Genomic DNA, 21,973 nt, shown 5'->3' on the forward strand with positions numbered 1-21,973 from the left:
TATCAGCTGCTCCAGCACGAAAGAACCACAGTAGGCATGTGAGGCCATTTGTATGATACAAGAGCGACTGTGGTACTGTGGTAACATTAAAATATATAAATAAATAGCTTCTACTACTGCCACTATTACTTCTACTACAGGTTACTCGTTATTGTCATGGTGTAGTAAGTGTTATGGGTGAGGTGGAAAAATATAAATCATCCTTATCTACAGTGGCTTGCAAAAGTACTCGGCCCCCTTGAACTTTTCCACATTTTGTCACATTACAGCCACAAACATGAATCAATTTTATTGGAATTCCACGTGAAAGACCAATACAAAGTGGTGTACACGTGAGAAGTGGAACGAAAATCATACATGATTCCAAATTTTTTTTAACAAATAAATGACTGAAAAGGGGGGTGTGCGTAATTATTCAGCCCCCTGAGTCAATACTTTGTAGAACCACCTTTTGCTGCAATTACAGCTGCCAGTCTTTTAGGGTATGTCTCTACCAGCTTTGCACATCTAGCGACTGAAATCCTTGCCCATTCTTCTTTGCAAAACAGCTCCAGCTCAGTCAGATTAGATGGACAGCATTTGTTAACAGCAAATTTTCAGATCTTGCTACAGATTCTCGATTGGATTTAGACACCAGACAGATCAGGGATAAAGTTATTGAGAAATTTAAAGCAGGCTTAGGCTACAAAAAGATTTCCCAAGCCTTGAACATCCCACGGAGCACTGTTCAAGCGATCATTCAGAAGGAGTATGGCACAACTGTAAACCTACCAAGACAAGGCCGTCCACCTAAACTCACAGGCCGAACAAGGAGAGCGCTGATCAGAAATGCAGCCAAGAGGCCCATGGTGACTCTGGACGAGCTGCAGAGATCTACAGCTCAGGTGGGGGAATCTGTCCATAGGACAACTATTAGTCGTGCACTGCACAAAGTTGGCCTTCATGGAAGAGTGGCAAGAAGAAAGCCATTGTTAAAAGAAAACCATAAGAAGTCCCGTTTGCAGTTTGCCACAAGCCATGTGGGGGACACAGCAAACATGTGGAAGAAGGTGCTCTGGTCAGATGAGACCAAACTGGAACTTTTTGGCCAAAATGCAAAACACTATGTGTGGCGGAAAACTAAAACTGCACATCACTCTGAACACACCATCCCCACTGTCAAATATGGTGGTGGCATCATCATGCTCTGGGGGTGCTTCTCCTCAGCAGGGACAGGGAAGCTGGTCAGAGTTGATGGGAAGATGGATGGAGCCAAATACAGGGCAATCTTGGAAGAAAACCTCTTGGAGTCTGCAAAAGACTTGAGACTGGGGCGGAGGTTCACCTTCCAGCAGGACAATGACCCTAAACATAAAGCCAGGGCAACAATGGAATGGTTTAAAACAAAACATATCCATGTGTTAGAATGGCCCAGTCAAAGTCCAGATCTAAATCCAATCAAGAATCTGTGGCAAGATCTGAAAACTGCTGTTCACAAACGCTGTCCATCTAATCTGACTGAGCTGGAGCTGTTTTGCAAAGAAGAATGGGCAAGAATTTCAGTCGCTAGATGTGCAAAGCTGGTAGAGACATACCCTAAAAGACTGGCAGCTGTAATTGCAGCAAAAGGTGGTTCTACAAAGTATTGACTCAGGGGGCTGAATAATTATGCACATTCCACTTTTCAGTCATTTATTTGTAAAATAAATTTGGAATCATGTATGATTTTCGTTCCACTTCTCACATGTACACCACTTTGTATTGGTCTTTCACGTGGAATTCCAATAAAATTGATTCATGTTTGTGGCTGTAATGCGACAAAATGTGGAAAAGTTCAAGGGGGCCGAATACTTTTGCAAGCCACTGTATATACAAGCCACTACAGGACATGGTGTTGTGATAATACAGAAAAGCTATGCTCAAATCTGGATTCATTTTACATTTACAGTCGTTGTCAGAAATTTATGTACACTTATCATGGGTGTGATTATCCTGGTAATTCTGGGCTTTTAATTATTTATTTGAACTTTATTTATTTTTGGTGGAATTATTGTACGCCACACTTCCTTAAAGAGGTAGTAAGTAAAATCTCACCACCAGATGTCAGCAAATTTGAGACTGCATTTAACTGAATTCTGTTTTCTTACCACTTCCAATTCAAGTGCATAAATCCAGGTACAGTGGACACTGTAGGACAAATAACTCCACGTTTATTTACTCTGGAGGAGGTTTTAAAACTTTGTGAACTGAGTCGACGAGTCAGTGACACTCACTTCTATCTGATGACAGTGATACTGAGGTGAGGTGTTAAGGATATCTTGAACTCCTCTGTTGGTGAGGGCTGCTGTTTTTGCCAGGGAAACTAAGTGAATTAATTGTCATACGATGTGAGAATGTAATCAAACTGTTTATCAGGGAGAAAGTGTGATTTTTAGGACACTCAAGCCTCATAGTATCTAGCATAAGGTTAACAAGCTGTTGTTGCTGTTTGGTCGGCTTGTTGTCAGCTGTGCACAGGACAGTAGCAAGTCTAATCTGCTGACAAAAACTAATGGCAACAATTTGGGGAATAAATAAACATGTTTATGCACATTTTTTGTGTGTTAGAACCCCGACTTCAGTTGAGGAGATGAGAGTTGATGTGAGGAGGAATAGGATGGGGTGGAAATGAGAGAAGCCAGCAGTGGTCGAGGATACAGATGAAGAGGAGGAAGAAAATTACATACTGGGAAAGATGCAAAAATGTTAAATACTCATAAATTGTTTGAAAGAGTTAAATATGATCTTTACATTAAATGTAACATTTAAGGCATGCAGCCAGTCTTTAGCCACACAAATAAAACGTGATTAGGCAGAACAGCAGTGTTCATTCTTGGCCACTGTATTCCAGATGGCAGGGCAATATGGTGGCTTACAGAAACCAGCACCCACTCCTACGCATCTTTAATAGATTAATTCTAAGTTCATGGGAATGCATTAAGTTGTTGAAAGATATAATTACACAGCAATAAATCTATATTTATGAGCAAAACCTTTTTCTATAAAAAATAAAAAATACTTACTGTACCAATAATAAGTTTTAAAAACAAGATTTAGGAGCACGGGTTTGAACGGGCATGCATAAGAAAAACAATCACATTTCTATAACAATATGTGCCTCAAAAATCCAGCATCACATCATCTTAGTTTACCATACTATCTGCTTTTTCTTAACAACTTACCTAGTTCAGTAGTAAACTGCTGTCCGCTGGCTTCCATATGTCCTAGTTCTCCATCCACCCTGTCTGAGGGCAGTCGTTGTGACCTTGCTGCAGTCCTGTACATGAGAGAGTCCATCTCTCCATTCTGTAGTCCATTATGAGGAACCCTCAATGACGGGACAAAGGGAGGTCCGCCTGGTGGAGGAGCTTTAAATGTCATGGCTTTGCTCATTCTGTCCCCTAAAGCATGTTTTCCAGGTCCTACACCCACTTTCTTCTGCTTTTGAGTGGTTCCTGATCCTCCACTTCCAATCCCTAGAACAGTCCCTACTCTCACCCCCACAGTTGAGCCACTAGTCCTTTTCTTTTTCCGAGCTTCAGCTCTAGCTCTTGAGTCATCTGTTGCAGAAAGGTGGCTAGGAATGAAGGGCTCTCCACGGTTTTTGGAAACTTTGGGCCGTTTGTGTGAGTGCAGTCTTGAGCTATTGAACTGATCAATAAATTCTTCACAGTGTAGTAGATGGTGTTCTGGCTCCCAGGTGTCCTCTTTACTTCCATAGCCTTTCCACCTAATTAGATACTCCCACTTACCCTTCTTATTCCGCCTCTTATCCACGATCTGCTCCACCTTTAAAAAAAAACAAACAGTACAACATAGAAGAACAGATTATTAGACAATATTCTAATGACAAAAATTATCACAAAACACTTAATGCATTTGTGTTTGAGTCTCTAACCCCGTTTTTATTTCCAATATTTAGTCACAAGTATGGCATAGGGGTGTTAAAGACTCTCCGAGTTCACAGTTCAGATAATACCACAGCACCACCTCCCAGCTTCTTCTGGGAACCCATTTGAGTTATGCAGCAGCCCAACTTAAAAGCAACACAGTCGGCTAAAGCTAGAAGACGGATGATAGACAGTACATTAAAAAACTAAATAAAATAAAAATGGTTGTTGGCACCATGGTGTCACACATTCTGTTCTGAAGCCTGAACTTGAGTATTTTAGCCATCATCACTTCATAGTCTTGAAACTGGATGTGACAAGTGGAGACTTGATCTGACTGAAGGAATGAAGGTTACTGCATGCTCACATGGTAGCAACTTGTCACTCTGGACTATCTCCTTCACAGACTTAGTATAGCAGCTTCTTTTTTGGCACCTAGATGAATATCCTTCTGCAGGACCACAACTTAAACGAATAACAAAGCAACATGTAGCATGCAGTGTCTGTGTCTTAGTAGATTCGACCGTAGTTATCATATTGAAAACTTTAGGTGACTCCTTTTTCAATTTATTATGATCATAACATTATCAGAAAACCTGGCCTTTGACCTTGAGGTAACTGGGATTCAAACTTTTAAGACACATTTACACATATGATATCGATTTGAAAATCTGAAGTGACTCCTTAATTTATTGCATTCACAAGATTTTCAAAAAACTTAACCTCTAACCTTTAACCTTGAGGTTGAGATCACTGAGATTCAATTTTGTCTGAGATTTTTAGCAATTGTGCCTATGGTTTCATTTTCAAAAATCCTAAATTGCCTCATTCTTGCATTCACAAACGTAGGTGTCCACACCGCCTGAACACCCACCCACCGGTTGTGGTTACGACAATACCTAATCAGCTTTAAAGTTAAGTAAAAATTAAAAATTAAATATTGCTTTCAGCCAAAACTAAAAATAGCAGGAATAAAATTGATTCCAAAACCATCTTTTTTTCTTACTGATATTCATCAAGGAAACACAAAGGATTCAGAAGGGATCTTCTAGGAATGTTGTGTTATTTTCAGATAACTAATTATTCAGCAGACTGATTTCATACCTGTTGATCACTAGAACATAACCTGCTCCATATATTAAGGTTTGGTCTTCAGCATAATTTACCATGTGTACCCAAGCAAAAACCACCTATGTAGCACTGAAAACTTAGTGTTAACTCTGAAGTTACCTGCTAACCAATAAATCACCGCTCTTAAGAGGGTTCAAACCCATCTAAGACTAAAGCCAAGAGTTGACTTCCTGGTTAAATAAGGGTTAAATAAATTCCTATTTCACAGTACAGGCCTCTGGTAGTGCTTGATTATTGGGCTAAAACCTGGTTTATCATGAAAATAACAAACAGCAGAACTGTTTTACTTAAATTAAAAATATATATATATTTAATGTCTACATTCAGATAGCAGTCTGTACCAGGTAAATTTGATTTATCTTTGTGGCCTACTTATTTTAATTTATCTTAACCCTGGAGAACCCATGGGGTCAGAGCCGACCCCATTGGTTTTCTAGGGAAACCATGGGGTCAAATTTGACCCCATGGGTTCTCCAGGGTTAAAGGGTCTGAGGCCGTTAATATGATTTTATGCTGATGAAAAAGAGGGTTTTGTGAAAGTGTGTGCCGCACTTTTGGATAAACTTGATGATGATGCACCTTCAGAGGTCTGATTCTGTGTCATTTACCAGATTTGCACATAACTAAAATTAAAAGCTAATGGGTACACTGAATTGCCTGACCATATTTAGTATGTTTTCCAGAAGATGATCCCTTATATTCTGAAACATTGCCAAGGAGTGCCAGGTCGTTAAAAAAAAAGAAAAAAAAAGAGAAACATTGTATGACATGTGTCAAGTTCAAGATAAGAGCTAACTCCCTGTATAAGAAAGATAAGAACCAGGGTGAAGCCAAGATGAGCTGCAGGCTGTTTTCATGATGAAACCTTAAAAATGGGCTTTTTGAAGCCAAACACCAGACGAGCCAGTATTTTATAATTCTATAGAGGAGAGAGGAGGACAGGTGGCACATAGGCAAAAGAAGAAACCTTTACATTTAATTGGAAATCAGTTATTTGAGAAAAATACTGAGGTGTGTATAATTGTTCTTGGCAGGGGTCTAAAATCGGAGTGCTTCTGAAGTCATTGTTACAAACTGAATAAATTCAGAGTAACAAAATAGAAATTCAACTGGTACAAAGCAAACACACACATCACATAATTTCTTTCTGACACTCAGACAAGCAAATATCTCAGATTTAATAAAAAAAAAAGGCTATAGTCAGTGGTTGTCATTCTTTTTTAATCAAAACCATGGATACAAGTAAGTTATTGTTGCATAAACAATACAAAGTCCATGGTGTTCTTAATGTGGAATCGTGATTGTGGTATACACAATGTGTGACTAATCACTTCAATAATGAAACGACTCATTAATTTGCACTTCAATTTGACTGCACTCAACTTGATTCGCAAAGGTGTTGATGAGACTGAAGGTGAAATTACAAGTCAATAGAGACTTTCACATGAAAGAAAAAAATAGAACATTTATTTAATTTATGCAACATTATATTTATATAAATGTATGTAAATAAATGTTATGTTAAATTACATTTATGTATTTTGTTACATTTATGTAACTTCTACTGGTTTTCACTTTGGAATTTTTCTAAAAGAAAACACACAATATCTTTAAATAAAAGCTACTAAGTACAAAACATACAATGGCAACAAAATGTCACCGCCAGACAAAACTAAGGGCATCACTCTCTGTCTGATCCCTCGGTCCATCGCAAACACCCACATGCACATTATCACATCACAGAGAATACAAAACACCCATAATATCCACATCACACCAAAAACAAGTCATACATACACAGCAAACTGAAATATCCCAGTAAAATCCGTCACCGATGGCATTTTTCAAAACATACAAATAAACAGAAGCTCCACTGTTGATACACTGAAGGCTCAATTATGTGAAGCATCAAAAGGTTGATGAGATTTCATAACAATCACTGCCAGATGTGAGAGTACAGTCATGCTAAAAAAAAAGAAAAAAGTAGCAAAAATAGTACATCCTTAGGTATCATGTGAGGATCTTCTAGCTTTACAGCAGTCAAGTTGCTCTTAAAACAAATTTTGAATCTACCTTTTATGTCTTTTACTGCCAATGACAAGAAAAAAACAAAAAAACAAAAAGAATATATGAAATAAATATCCATACGACTTCTTCTGAAGAAACAGGTTTTGAGTCATGAGACCCGTGTTAATCGGCTGGGAGGTTTTATCAGAGGCTTCAGTATAGCTGTGGTAATAACTGCTCATCATGTTCTCAGATGTGCTGTGCGCATTAACAGAAGTAAACAGCCTTTGATGGGTGAGCTGCAGGGGTGGCAGCGAAATGAACAGATGATTAGGTTGCTTACAGTCTAAGATAATGTCAGAGTTAGCAGCCAAGCAGAGAGATACATGCTGAGAGGAGAAAGAAGGATAAAACCTGAACATGGTGTGCACTTGCATACACAGAAAGGAGAGGTTTAAAACTCTTGATGCTGAAGCATCTGCTGCAGAGAATGACTTCATGTGTGGGATGAATGTGCAATGTTGAAACAATGTTCTTGCAATAAAACTGCGTCTACATTAGGTTGTCTAATTTATCTTGGAATGGCACCATTTTATTGTTAAACTTGTGTCAACACTATAATTTCCTGGTCATTTTCAAAGAGACTTGTGCCCACAGTAAAAAAAAAAGTCTAAACAAACAAATGATGAATAAATCTCTACCTCATGCTCTTTTCAATTGGAAAAAAAATAAGAAAATGTGCACTGGTGCCACAATCTGGGAAGTGGGATAGACAAAAAAAAGAAGAAGTCTAACAAGATAAAAACACAATTTCAGCTAAGATGAACTAAGATTCAATAGACAAGATTCATATGACAACATCAACATAAATTTAATTCGTGACTAGTGTATATTATGTTCAGCAATATCAGCATAAAATGAATGATTGAGAAATTTAAGGTACTGCAACCACCATTGGAGAATTGGAAATTTTTAATTTTTTTATTTCAAATGAAACATTTGAGAGCAGTCCAGTAAACACATTTCACAAATCACTACAAAAATGTTTCAGAGTTAATCTAGATAAAGATTTTATTTCCAAATTCAATGGTTTTACCAAACACTGAACTCAACCTGCTAAGACAGGAAGGCTGAGCACATCCAAACAAATCATCCCACTGAAATGGACATCTAAGCTACACCAACAACCTACAGTGTAAACAACATCCCCTGAAGGCATCATTTCCACAGCAACTTCAGTTGAAACATATGACACTGCTCTCATTTAGGAAAAGCAGAAATTGGGGTTGCCTCGGAGCAAAGCTTCTTAGCGGACAAGTAGTCTAAGCAGGAGTTTAAACAGTTTTTAACTGCATTATGTATAATTAAATTTTAATTATAGGTTTGGGAGCTATCATAAAAATAATTGGAGTTCCATGGCTGAGAAAAAATATTGTAAGTAGCAATGTTTACACTGTACTATATTAAAGAGACGTATAAAAGCATAATAATAAAACTCAAAAGGAGGTGCTCAATCCAATTCTTTTGACTAGTGTGACTGATGTCTCAGATAAAAAAAAAAAAGCTTGGTTCAGTTTGATTATTTATTAATTCAAGTAAATGACAAATATGTCCATGGACAGTGTTGGCACGCACGTGTGAAGGCATGCACGTGTGTGAAAGAGAAAGGGAATGAGAAGAGTTGAGATGCTGAGACAAACTGATGCGTACTCAGGCTCAGATTGTTAAGGGCAGTGTAAGCACGGCAGGCAGTGAGGAGGGACATTCATGCTCAAACTTCGAATGAGGCAACCGTGCCTAGTGTGAGCACGCCCTAAAACATACATTTCACAGGTGTACAGACGAAATAAGCTCGCTGCCAACCGCAAAGGCAAAACAGGTAAAGATCCTGAATGTTTTACAACAATCAGCAAGGATGCTGGCTATCCAAAACAAGCATTTGTGTCCAGAGGTGATGGTAACTGATGATTCATGGTATCATCTGATCAACATAGACATCAGTCAAATTCCTGATAGCACTACATGTTTTTTTTGCCATGAGCAAATGAATGTTTTCTCGCCTTGCCACCATCCAGTTACCAAAGGATAATGGGGCTTTGTTCTAGTAGTTTATAGTTACAGCTATCCAATCACCACGCAAACCACGGACTGGTTTTAAAGAATGAAAAAACAAAACGAAAAACTAATTTTTCCTTCTATTTCACCATGATCATAACCCCTTTTCTTGCTGACGCTTACCGAGTTTGTTTACAGGTCATTGTTGAATTTCAAACCAACACTTGAGATAGTTTTCTGTTCTCTCTCTCCATCTTTCTCACTCTTGTACATAGACTCACTTCTGAATATTGTCCTGTGTTAGAGGAAAACCCAGAGACTCAGGGAATTCAAACAACCCACTTAGCTTTAAAATCCTTTGTCTGCTATGCTTATAATGAGCGCCCATCTCCAAAGGTCCATGCACTACTGTTCTTCTCCCTTTTGTCTTGCATGCATAAACACACATCATGCACAGGTGCAATCTTTTAGTAAGTGGTGCTAAAAGTCCTACAATGTCTTAACTTGACAAGGCCAAGGACTAGGAACGTCTTGTTAGTGATGAAGATTGACTAAACGATTGAACAGCTGAGATCCATGAGAGCCTCTGCTTAACCCGCCTTTGTTACATTAAGTCCTGGATGAGGATCAATTTCCAAAGTCTTAAGGAAAGTTAGACCCGCCCACCCAGCAGAGTGACAATACCTGATCAGCCTTTTATGGCCGTGGGGTAAAAATGAAATAAGCTTGGAGCCAAAACAAAAAATAGCAGGAACAAAACTGATTCCAAAACTCAATTTTTCGTATTGATATTCATCACAGAAAGACAAAGGATTCAGAAGTAATATTCCAGGAATCGTGACGCTCCGGGGTTGTTAATAGATACCATAAGTGTATCATTTTCCTTGAGTTATCATGTTCACAAAGTTGGGTGGTCCACACTCCTGTTCGCCTGCCCTGCAGGGTAACAACAACACCCCATCAGCCTCTTACAGATGAGGGGTGAAAAGAATGAACATATTACCCAGTCCTTTCATGCTTCATTGCCTCCCTGTCTTTTTTAGAATTGAATTTAAGGTTTTATTGCTCACTTTTAAAACTTTTAAATGGACTGGCCCCTTTGTATCTATCTGAGCTGCTTCACACTCATTCACCTGTAAGAGCTCTCTCAACTTTTTACACACAAGCTCTTAAAACTAGATTAAAAAAACAGAGATGACTGTGCTTTTGCAGCAGCAGCAGCAAACCTACAAATCTAACCTCTCATCAGCAGTGCTAGACGTTACGGGCAATTAAGCTTTATTAAAAAGCCAGTTATTCTCCTTGGCATTTGGCTGCAGTGTGACATAATTTTAGAAGATTGCATTGCATGGTCTGCTTTTATTTTATTTTAATGTTGTGGATTCTGCTCTGTTTTAATGGATACTTATATATTTTCAATGTAAAACAATTTAGTGAACTCTATTGTTTTAGGTCTACTATATAAATAAATATTACCTTAACATTAACCGCAACTCCTAGTTTCTCTTTATCAGCACAAACATTATCTTATGTGTTGTTTGACAGCGTTCTCCAGACTGACAAATACTCTGATCAATTAGAAAGTGGATCAGTGATTCAAACAACTGAACTTAAGTTAAAGTTATTCGGATGTCTTACCACTTTGCCAAGGTCTGGAAAAAAAGCCCAAACTCTCACCCTTAGATAAGAGGAAATTGGTTATGATGTTCAGGAACAACCCAGGAACTACCAACTGTCATGCCTGCCATAAACTGGAAACTACAGGAACACCACCATCACTGTTCACAGTAAAGTGAGTTTGCCAACCAAGAAAGAATCACTGACTGCAATTTGCAGCTGCCCACATGAATATGACAAATGCCTTCTGGGTGAAAATTTGATGGACGAAAAAGATAAAGATTGTCATTGTGGCCAAATGGCTCAAACGTTATTTTTGAACTGCTAAAGTTGACGCTTTTAGAGCTACGAACACTGTAACAACTGTTAAGCACAGTAGTGGTAGCATCATGTTCAGGCTATTTTGGTGTCAGTGGTACTGATACATTGCCCAAGTGGATGGAATAATAAAGGAGGAAGACTAGTTAGAAATTCTTCAACTTCATGCCAAAACGGGGGTTCAAACTTGGACACTGGGAGCTCCAACAGGACAATGAATCAAAATTATTAGATGAGGTGTATATATACACATTTGAGCCCATGTGTATCATTTAGACACTGTGTGGAATAAAAATAATTTCCAACTTGTGTTCCAAGTTCTTGTTTTTTTAAAGTAATTCAAGATGTATGTTGGACGCTGGAAAAAAACGTCCAAAGGAATCATTAAAAGCCCAAACTTCTGACCACTACAAATAGACTGTATGTGTGTTTTTTCTCATCTTACTAACCACCCATAGTGCTTAACCCGAAACCCCAATTTTAGGGTTCGGTATGTTGCCCGATAACTTTTACACACTGAAACAAAAAGCCAGAGATCAAAAGACAATTCACTGTAGTCTCCTATTTAGTAGAAAACATTTAGCCTTCTAAAAGCTTTTCAATCCCATAAACACTGTTATGGCATTGAAAGTTTGATATGACCTGATTATGTACAATACATATGCACATCTTGTGTTGCCATTGCACCATATGTTGTGAAATATATTCAAACCATAGCCACAAGCCCTAAACATAATCCAAAAATGAGGCACATTTGTCAAATTTTATATTTTGTTGATTTCTAAAAAGGAAAGGAACAGATACACTCGCTACAGTTCAGATTCTGGAAAATGGCTTTAAATGCATACAAGATAAATAGATGCACAACTATGGGGAATATTAGAACATTTTTGCATGGGGTCTTAAGTTCTGAAATAATGAGGCTGCCTTAGATGCAGAGCATGTTAAAAATCTATCAATAAATTTTGAATAATGTTACCGTCAAGAGACAATAAGGGCCATTTTTACAGTTTTGGATCACTGTCATGAAAAGCCTCTTTTTAGTTTTCTTGTCTTGAGTGAGTGACTGTTTCATGGAACCCATTTTCCTCTGTAGGTTCAGTCTTTCTTTTCACACTAGCACTCACAGCACTAAAGCAGAATTTCCAAGCCCATGCTAACAGTTGGCAATGTGTTCTTTTTAACAAATATTGCTCCATTTTTCTCTAAACAAATGGCTAAAATTGAATGGTGTCTAGTCTTTTTAATCCATCTCTCCAGGGCTTTGATTACAAAATTATTTAGGCTTATCCAGCAGTTGCATTGAATATTGTCAAGTCAAGTCAAGTCAAGTTTATTTATAAAGCACATTTAAAAACAACCAAAGCTGACCAAAGTGCTGTACAATAAAATACAAATATAAAGTACTATAAAACACAGGTACATAAAATACCTCACTGATAAAACAATAAATTAAAACAATAGGTTAAACCTTGCTAAAAGCCAATGAAAAGAGGTGAGTTTTAAGAGCAGTTTTAAAAGTTCCTAGGCTTGTGGAGAATCTGATGTGAGGGGGTAAACTGTTCCACAGTCTGGGTGCAGCCACAGCAAAAGCCCTCTCTCCCCTAGTCTTCAATCTATACCTGGGAACATCTAAAAGCATCAAGTCTGCTGACCTCAAAGATCTCCTGGGGCAGTAAATGCTAAGAAGCTCTGCCAGGTAAGGAGGTGCAGTACCGTTTAGAACCTTAAAAACCAGCAGTAAAATTTTAAAATCAATCCTAAAAGCAACTGGGAGCCAGTGGAGAGAGCAGAGGACCGGAGTGATGTGGTCTCTCTTTTTGGAACCGGTCAGCATGCGAGCAGCAGCGTTCTGCACTAGTTGGAGGCGATGCAAACAGGAACGATCTAAACCAGCATAAAGGGAGTTACAGTAGTCCAGCCGTGAAGTAATAAGAGCATGGACCACCCTTTCTAGATCGTTCCTGCACAGGTAGGACTTGACTTTAGCTAAAATCCGTAGGTGATAAAAAGATCCCTTGACTACGGAGCAGATTTGTTTATCAAATTTAAAAGCACTGTCAAAAGTAACACCGAGGCTCTTAATGGAGGAAGTACATTCAGAGTAGTCAATCACTCTTTTGACAAGGTCACAACTAAGGGTTTTCTCTGATGACTTTCCCATGTAGACCCCGTTTATTCTTTAATATGACACAGTAGCCAGTACATCGCCTGATGAAGCTATTTGTCTGCTTGGAGGGGGTTTCCTCCAAGCAGACATGAAGCTTTATCTGAGCTGTCTTTGCGTTCCAGATCTTGTTTTTATATCCACAGTTCTCCTTAGCTCCCCTTTCCAAATTACATGCCAAATTACATGAGTTAACTTCAATAATTACTTCCTCCACACCATCAACATGTCTTTTAGACCCCATTCCCACAAAACTGCTCAAAGACGTCCTGCCATTAATTAATGCTTCAATCTTAAATATGATCAACCTATCTCTAATAATCGGCTATGTACCACAGGCCTTCAAGCTGGCTGTAGTTAAACCTTTACTTAAAAAGCCATCTCTAGACCCAGCTGTCTTAGCTAATTATAGGCCAATCTCCAACCTTCCTTTCATTTCAAAAATCATTGAAGTTGTCAAACAGCTAACAGATCATCTGCAGAGGAATGGCTTATTTGAAGAGTTTCAGTCAGGTTTCAGAGCTCATCACAGCACAGAAACAGCTTTAGTGAAGGTTACAAGTGATCTTCTTATGGCCTCTGACAGTGGACTCGTCTCTGTGCTTATCCTGCTAGACCTCAGTGCAGCGTTCGATACTGTCGACCATAATATTCTATTAGAGCGATTAGAACATGCTGTAGGTATTACAGGTTAAACTGCAGGAATGTCTTAAAGACATAAAGAGCTGGATGGCCACTAACTTTCTGCTCCTTAATTCAGACTAAACTGAGGTTATTGGACTCGGCCCTGAAAATCTTAGAAATATGGTATCTCACCAGATTCTTACTCTGGATGGCATTACCTTGGCCTCCAGTAACACTGTGAGGAACCTTGGAGTCATTTTTGGCCAGGATATGTCCTTCAATGCACATATTAAACAAATATTTAGGACTGCTTTCTTCCATTTGCACAACATCTCTAAAATTAGAAATATCCTGTCTCAGAGGGACACTGAAAACTAGTTTGTGCATTTATTACTTCTAGGCTGGACTACTGTAATTCATTACTATCAGGAAGTCCTAAAAACTCCCTGAAAAGCCTTCAGTTAATCCAAAATGCTGCAGCAAGAGTACTGACAGGGACTAGAAAGAGAGAGCATATTTCTCCTGTATTGGCTTCCCTTCATTGGCTTCCTGTTAAATCCAGAATTGAATTCAAAATCCTGCTCCTCACATACAAGGTCTTAAATAATCAGGCCCCATCTTATCTTAATGACCTTGTAGTACCATATCACCCTATTAGGGCACTTCGCTCTCGCACTGCAGGCTTACTTGTTGTTCCTGGAGTATTTAAAAGTAGAATGGGAGGGAGAGCCTTCAGTTTTCAGGCCCCTCTTCTATGGAAACTGAAAGGCTTCCAGTTTTGATTCGGGAGACAGACACTATCTCTACTTTTAAGATTAGGCTTAAAACTTTCCTTTTTGCTAAAGCATATAGTTAGGGCTGGACCAGGTGACCCTGAATCCTCCCTTAGTTATGCTGCAATAGGCATAGGCTGCTGGGGGATTCCCATGATGCATTGAGTTTTTCCTTTCCAGTCACCTTTTTCACTCACTGTGTGTTAATAGACCTCTCTGCATTAAATCATACTTGTTATTAATCTCTGTTTCTCTTCCACAGCATATCTTTCATCCTGTCTTCCTTCTCTCACCCCAACCGGTCGGAGCAGATGGCCTTCCTTGAGCCTGGTTCTGCTAGATGTTTCTTCCTGTTAAACGGGAGTTTTTCCTTCACACTGTCGCCAAAGTGCTTGCTCGTAGGGGGTCATTTGATTGTTGGGTTTTTCTCTGTATGTATTATTGGAGGGTCTACCTTACAATATAAAGCGCCTTGCGGCGACTGTTGTTGTGATTTGACGCTATATAAATAAAATTGAATTAAATTGAATTGAATAATAGAAAACTGCAAGCTAGAGACACATATTTTTACAGCCTTTGTCTGATTTTAAAGCATCATTTAGCTTCAGTATCACATTCTCTCCTTTGCTTTGTGAACCCTGTGGTCACTGGATGTTACAAATTTGGAATAATTAAAAGAAGGATCAAACTCTGGAAATGGCTTTAACTGAAAATTTCTAATGACAGGTTTTTTTAAAACCTTCCTAACCAGTCACTACTGGTTAGGAGTAGTAACTGGTTAGGATTTGCTAAAGCTTCATCATAAGCTTTAGCAATGTGATGAAGTTCTAAGCCCATAAAATCAAGGAGAAAAGGTGGCTGGTTTGCATAGCTTCTTAATGTTCCCAGCTTTACAATACCGTCACTAGATTTAGTGACTTTGCATATTTCTTTGGTGAGACTCCCCCCAAAATAGCATTTATCCAAAAAAAAAAAAAAAAAAAAAAAAAGGAACTGTTTCCATTGCATTGTTTCCCAGATGGAGTCTGTACATGATGAGAGACCAAGAAAAAAAATAGACATTCAGTTGCCTCTAATTCTCCCTCTAAGTGATGATCTACCCATCCATTTTCTTGACTGGTTAACCAACCCAGCACTGCAACCCACAACATCCTTGCAGTCACCGTCAAAGTGATCACTTTACATATAATAGCCAAAATCACAGTACACGCAATATCCTGTATGTGGTAATGTAAAAAATGTAACAGTTATGGGCCAGCAGTGGCCAACTCCTCTTTCCAAAATGGGAGTCTAGTTGTATAGAGGTCGATAGAAAAATGAACTTTGGCCTCAGTAAACACTTTCCTGATGAGTTTATGGTCTCAATCACTAGATCATGTTTTACTGAATACAACATTCGGTTCATTATGTAAATTATAATTACCAATCATTTTGTTAGCTGCACCTGTTTAAATGGTTGTTAATGGAAATATCTGTAATGGGAGCAATTCAATGCATTTAGGCATGTAGACATGATCAAGAAGACCTGATTAAGTTCAAACCCAGAATCAGAATGAGGATGAAAGGTGATTTAAGTGACTTATTGCATTGGTTGTTGGCATCAGATAAGTGGTTTGAATTTTTTAGAAACTGCTGATTTACTGGCATTTTCCCATACACAAAAAAAGAGAAAATATCTGGTGATAGGCAGCTCACTGGGTGAAATACCTTGTTGATGCCAGAAGTCAGAGGAGAATGGCCAGACTACTTTGAGCCAACAGAAGGGTAACCCAAAAACCACTTGTTACAACCAAGGTAAGCTGAAAACAACACACGTTAAACCTTGAAGCAGGTGTGCTAAAGCAGCAGAATACCACACTGGACCACACTGAATGTCACTCCTGTCAGCCAAGAACAGGAAACTGAGTCAATAATTCCCCCTAGCTCACCAAAATTTAATGGTAAATGTAAATGGACTGTTTTTTATATTGGGCTATTCTACTCTACTCGAGCAACCAAAGCTCAAATTTCATAAAACTTGCTTCATTCACCCATTCAAACACATTTGTACAAGCACTTTTTTCTTCACCCGAGTGCTTACTGTATTCTGCATACTGTAGCATTCAAGGATCAAAGCACTAAACTCCTTATTACTAGATGACATGCATGGTATTGGGGATATTTTCTTACCACTTTAATGCCCTTAGTACCAAATGAGCATCATGTAAATCTCAGCCTACCTGAGCATTGTTGCTAACGATGCTCATCTCTTTATGATCACAGTGCATTTATCTTTGGATGACTGGTCCCAGCAGGATAATGTCCCATGTTACAAAGCTGAAATAATCTAAACTGGTTTCTTAAACATGACAATGAATTCACTAGACTGAAATGGCCTCCTCAGTCACCAGATCTCAATCCAGCAGAACACCTTTGGGATGTGGTGAGAACAGGAGATGTGAGGTATTTTCAGCACCTTGTTGAATCTATGCCATACAGAAATAAGGCAGTCCTGAAGGCAAACAGGCTCCATCCCAACAATATCACAGTTCACTCAAAACTCTTACATAAAACATGCCTCACTCACCCATTCACACAAGCATTTGTTTCTATACCTAAGTGCTTTCTATCTTAAATTCACACACATTCATAATTTGATGAACACATCAGAGAACAACTCAGGGTTCAAGATCCGGCCCAAGAATTCTAAGACATTCAGACTGGAAAGTGGAACAACCAGGGATCAAACCATCAACCTTCCGATTAGAAGATGACTTACTTTACCCCCTCTTAACTTACAGCCATCCCTAGTGGGTATATAGTCTCCACTAGGGTGAGACCACCTTGTGACTGACATCCCTACTGTATGAACATGCAGTATTCCTTGCTTTCTCAATCAGATTCTCTCGCTGCTCATCACCAGCACATCGTTAAAAAATTAATTACACTGATTGGCTTTTATTGCCAATACTGACCAGCAAGTAATGTTAAGTCAACCATTTCCGATCATCTCTACATTTGCTTTTTAACCTAAAATAAATAAAATAACATGATTTGTCTCGGCTGCATTTCTTGAATTTTTTGTCCAACCTCTAGACTCTATATTAAATTCAGCTTTAGGTGTAAAAGTATTTAATAAAAATATTTAAGCTACATCAAGGATTACATGGGTACTTTTGTAGATGTAGCTTTTTTTATGCATTTTGCCCTTTCACCCACACATAAAACCAGTGAAAACCAAGCCCTTTAAAAAAAGATTTTCAGATTTTCGTGCAGTGATATTTTTGAATATTCACTTAAACGGAAATTACAGTGGACCTGAAATCTGTTATTGTATGTTTACCAAGAAACAGATAATTAGAAAGTCCAGCTGTGACCTTAACCATACTCTGGAACCATCATTTAGAGGTGTAAAAAGGCCTTTTGACAGGTGAGCTTTAAGGTGGTTGCTAGAACATGCATGCGAGTTAAATGCTTACAGTCCAACATAATGGTGCACTTAGAAATGTAACTGAATCACATGCAGAGAAAAATATAAAAGTGGAGGAGGTAGACAGAAGGGCTAAGTAGCATACACCAGAGAGGTTTCGTAACAATTAGTATTTAAATATGAGCTGGGAGAGTGGAGGTGGGCACGTCCTCCCTCAACTGCCAATTTCATTTTCAGCATCATCTCAGACTTAACAAGTGGGAACATGCATATACAAAGGTCTGTGAAGGATGTCAACACAGGTATACAATGTGAAAATTCTTTATGGTTACAGGTGTAACCATAAAGAGACGACAAATAGTGACAGTGGTTAGAGTGGATTTCTAACCACCGTCATACTCTGGCTCATGAGGTGTGACACAACACAACTTTAACCAATATTTAGAAATGTATTGACTAAAAGAGGCATAAAACATCATTAACTTTATGAGGTGTGTCAACAGTTGGAAGAATACTGAGTGTAAAACACGTATGGTGTTGTGTAATGTAAAATCTAAGATTACCAGGCTTAACCCAAACAAATAGCATGATACTGGGTGGATGGAGAGAAAGAAAGGCAGGTCTTAAATGCTCCAGTAAGACTGGTCAGGTACTCCCAATTGAACTGATCAACTCCACCTAGGAGGGACAAACACCAGGTTCCATACAGCAGGCCCAGCCAAGGCAGTAAGCCATCACACGCCTCTCCATAAGAATGGAGTCATAACAACAGACTGATCTCAAATGAAATACAATAGGAGACGGAATGTTTTCAATGCCAGTCTAACATTACTTCTGACTTTTCAACAGGTGTAACAAAACAAAACAAAACAAAAAACTAGCCGAATAATCAATGAACCGTTTATAAAAACAAAAGTTGATGGTCGACACCCAGCATTGTTTCAACCCCTTTCACCACATCCTCGGCAACCTGATACCACAAGGAAGCAAAATAAGTGGGAAGAGGACGCAAGGATAAAACCAAGTAGGTAACACACACACACATTTGCCCAAAACATCTGTAAGTGCACCTAGGGATGGCAATCAAAAATTGTTGCCACTTAGGAAATATTAGAACTGGTTTTCAATTATCAGAATCATATAAGTCTAAGCTTACCAATTACTTTATCAATGCCTGCAGGTACTGGCAATGCACACTAATAGATTTTAGCTAATAAAGCAGTTATACCACCACTGGCACACCAGAATTGACATAAACTTCAAAATATTTTAGCATCCATGTCAATGTAAGTGCTTATTCTTCTGTAGATGAAAAACTGAACTGATAAGAGTTCAGTTTCTTTAAAAAAATGCATGGGTTACCAAAGTTCATGTCATCAGCTTGCTGAAAGACAGTTCTTGCTCCAACATAGCAACAGCCCACCTGAAATTGCATGTATGCCAATACTGAAGCCTCCTCCTCCAATGGTGCCTTAACAAAATACGCTATTTCCATTATATTCTCGAGCACACAAAGCAGATAATGTACTTTACTATTCTACATGTCACAAACCAAAACAACTGCATTGGGTTGCATCCAGGATTCGACACAACTCGTGAGCCACAACAAGTAAAAGGAGAAATACAGCTTTAGCCAAAATTGACCAGTGTATTCACTGAAAGAGAAACCATAATTAACTTTATGAGACCTGTGGTGTTGTTAGTGTATTTGCAGTTGGATGAATTTGAATATTAGGTATATGGTGTTGTGTAGTGGAAAGCTTAAAATAATTAGGCTGAGGAGAACCGAACAAATGGCATGGCTGTATAGAGAGGCAGCAAGACTGAGACAGCTGGTTCTTCAGTGCTCCAGAGGAAATGAACTCCAGCTAGCAGCAACCTGCAACAGGGCAACACAGAGGAGCAAACAGCAGGAAACATGCAGCAGGCTTAGCTGAGGCAGAGGACCATCACACCTCACATATCAGGCATGCTGGGTCTGCAACAGCATTTGTATCACAGAAACACCAAGCTGAAGTAGAGTTTCCACTGCTGAACATTTTCCTTCACTTGCAGAGGCATGATCTCAGTCCAGCACTTGACTGCATAATAATCTGAGTTATTCAGACACTGAATGCAGACAGGTTGCAGACACAAATGTAACAAAATCCACAGTGCATATTAGCACAATGTCATTTTCTTGGGAAATCCAGCTCTAAAAGTCTACAATTTTTTCCTTCGCCAACTCTGTAAGCCTATATTCTGCTGCACTGGTCTTTGGGGAGCATGCTAATCTTCTTGATACAGTGCGTATGTGGAGAGATTGACATCTTAAATTATTGATTCATCAAAATTATCAACAGATGTAAGACTGACCTTACTGACTAATACAACTTCTTATGAGTTTTTTTAAGTTGCCCATGACTCCTCTTATGTTAGCTTTAAAGTCTGTGCTTCTTACAAAAATCTAAGCACCTTCCTATTGTTACTGGTCGTTGGATGAATTAATGCTAATGATAAAATATGCTTTTGCTTTAATCCTGTGAATACATCCTTAATTAAAAAACAAAACAAAACCATTATTTCATACTATTAAAGATTTGTGAGCTATGGACATAAATGTCTTTTGGAAAGTCACACTGATCTTTGACTAGTACTGGGAATTGAGAACATTTGCAGGCGAGAGCAAGTTTCAAATTCTCCAGTCCATTGGAATCGTAGGCTTATCTTTTAATCAATGGCACGGTTTTTCTGCATTGTGTATTGCATAACAATGATGTCAAACCCATGATAGTAAAAGCTTACACACACACACATGCGTAAGCTTGTGTCACATGCTTTCTTGACTTCTATTTCTATGCTGGGTTCCAATTCAGACATAAAAACTTCTGTTTTAATGGTGTAATGTGAAAAGCAAACCTGGCTAAAACAAAAACACAATGGAACATTACCAGTCAGAGCCTGGAGCTCAACAACAAAATATTATGGGATCAGCTTGACAGAGAACAAAAGGGAGTAAACCTCTGCTGAACGTCCCTCAAGAAGCCTGGAAAATTATTACCAAAGACTACATAATGAAATTACAAAAAAACTTTCTAAGAGAGTTCAGGCTATGTATAAAGCTTTTTGCTTTATATATTGTATATTCATGTATTTTTGCACCACTTTAAATAAATTGTGGCAGTCATTTCTCATCAAGCTATAAAGACATGAAGCATGGCTCAAGACTTTTGCACAGTATTGTACTGACTTAAGCCTGGATTATACTATGTTGCGGACATGGACATAGACAACTGAAGACCCAACACCCGTGTAGGCATCCCTGTTCTAATTCTTCGAAATCCACAGCCTGGGCACATGTGTAGTTAGTGCATTTTAATGCAAAATCTCCACGGACGAATCTGCATGGTCACAAAAAAAGGCAGGCACATGCTTATGTGCAGGGGTGCACATAAGTGGTCCGCAGGTGCGCATGCGCTGTCAATATAAAAGACGCGCACCGGATAAGAAGTTGCAATGCGCGTTTGCGTACATATAAAAGGCACTGTTTTTGTTTTCATGGCATATTCTGCACCAAATCTCTGTGCGTTCATCATTTGTTTGAAGCCAGCTCACCTCCTGCAACCACTTTTCCGAGAATACGCGCTTCTTTTGCGGTTCGGACTCCTTCTGACATTTCTTTGGAGGTGGAGGAACACCATAGTAATTGCTTAAAGGAGCTTGCTTCTTCAACATCTTTAAGAGTTCTAAACAAATGTCTGTCCTCCTCCAGAAAATCTTATGTACGCAAACGCGCGTTGCAATTTCTTATCTGGTGCGCGTTTTTTTTTATTTTGACAGTGCATGCGCACCTGCGGACCACTTATGTGCACCTCTGCTTATGTGGTCCCTCATGCTCACTATCTGATGACGAAATTTACATCACTGAGACCCGAGCGGACCCTAAAAGAATTGCAGATGTGGAAAGCATTAAAAAACGCTTTAA

The 21,973-nt window shown here is 38.8% G+C and overlaps 1 protein-coding gene across 1 annotated transcript in view; it reads right to left on the bottom strand.

Annotated features, from left to right (window-relative positions):
• Positions 1–21,973, bottom strand: part of LOC134629525 (chromodomain Y-like protein 2) — a 45,026-nt gene that overhangs the window by 15,266 nt on the left and 7,787 nt on the right. The window contains exon 2 of the mRNA XM_063476916.1: positions 3,201–3,807. Within this exon, the coding sequence (XP_063332986.1) occupies positions 3,201–3,807 (607 nt within the window). The remainder of the gene's footprint in view (positions 1–3,200; positions 3,808–21,973) is intronic.

This window comes from Pelmatolapia mariae, linkage group LG1 (genome assembly GCF_036321145.2).
Source record: "Pelmatolapia mariae isolate MD_Pm_ZW linkage group LG1, Pm_UMD_F_2, whole genome shotgun sequence".
Classification (NCBI taxonomy): domain Eukaryota; kingdom Metazoa; phylum Chordata; class Actinopteri; order Cichliformes; family Cichlidae; genus Pelmatolapia; species Pelmatolapia mariae.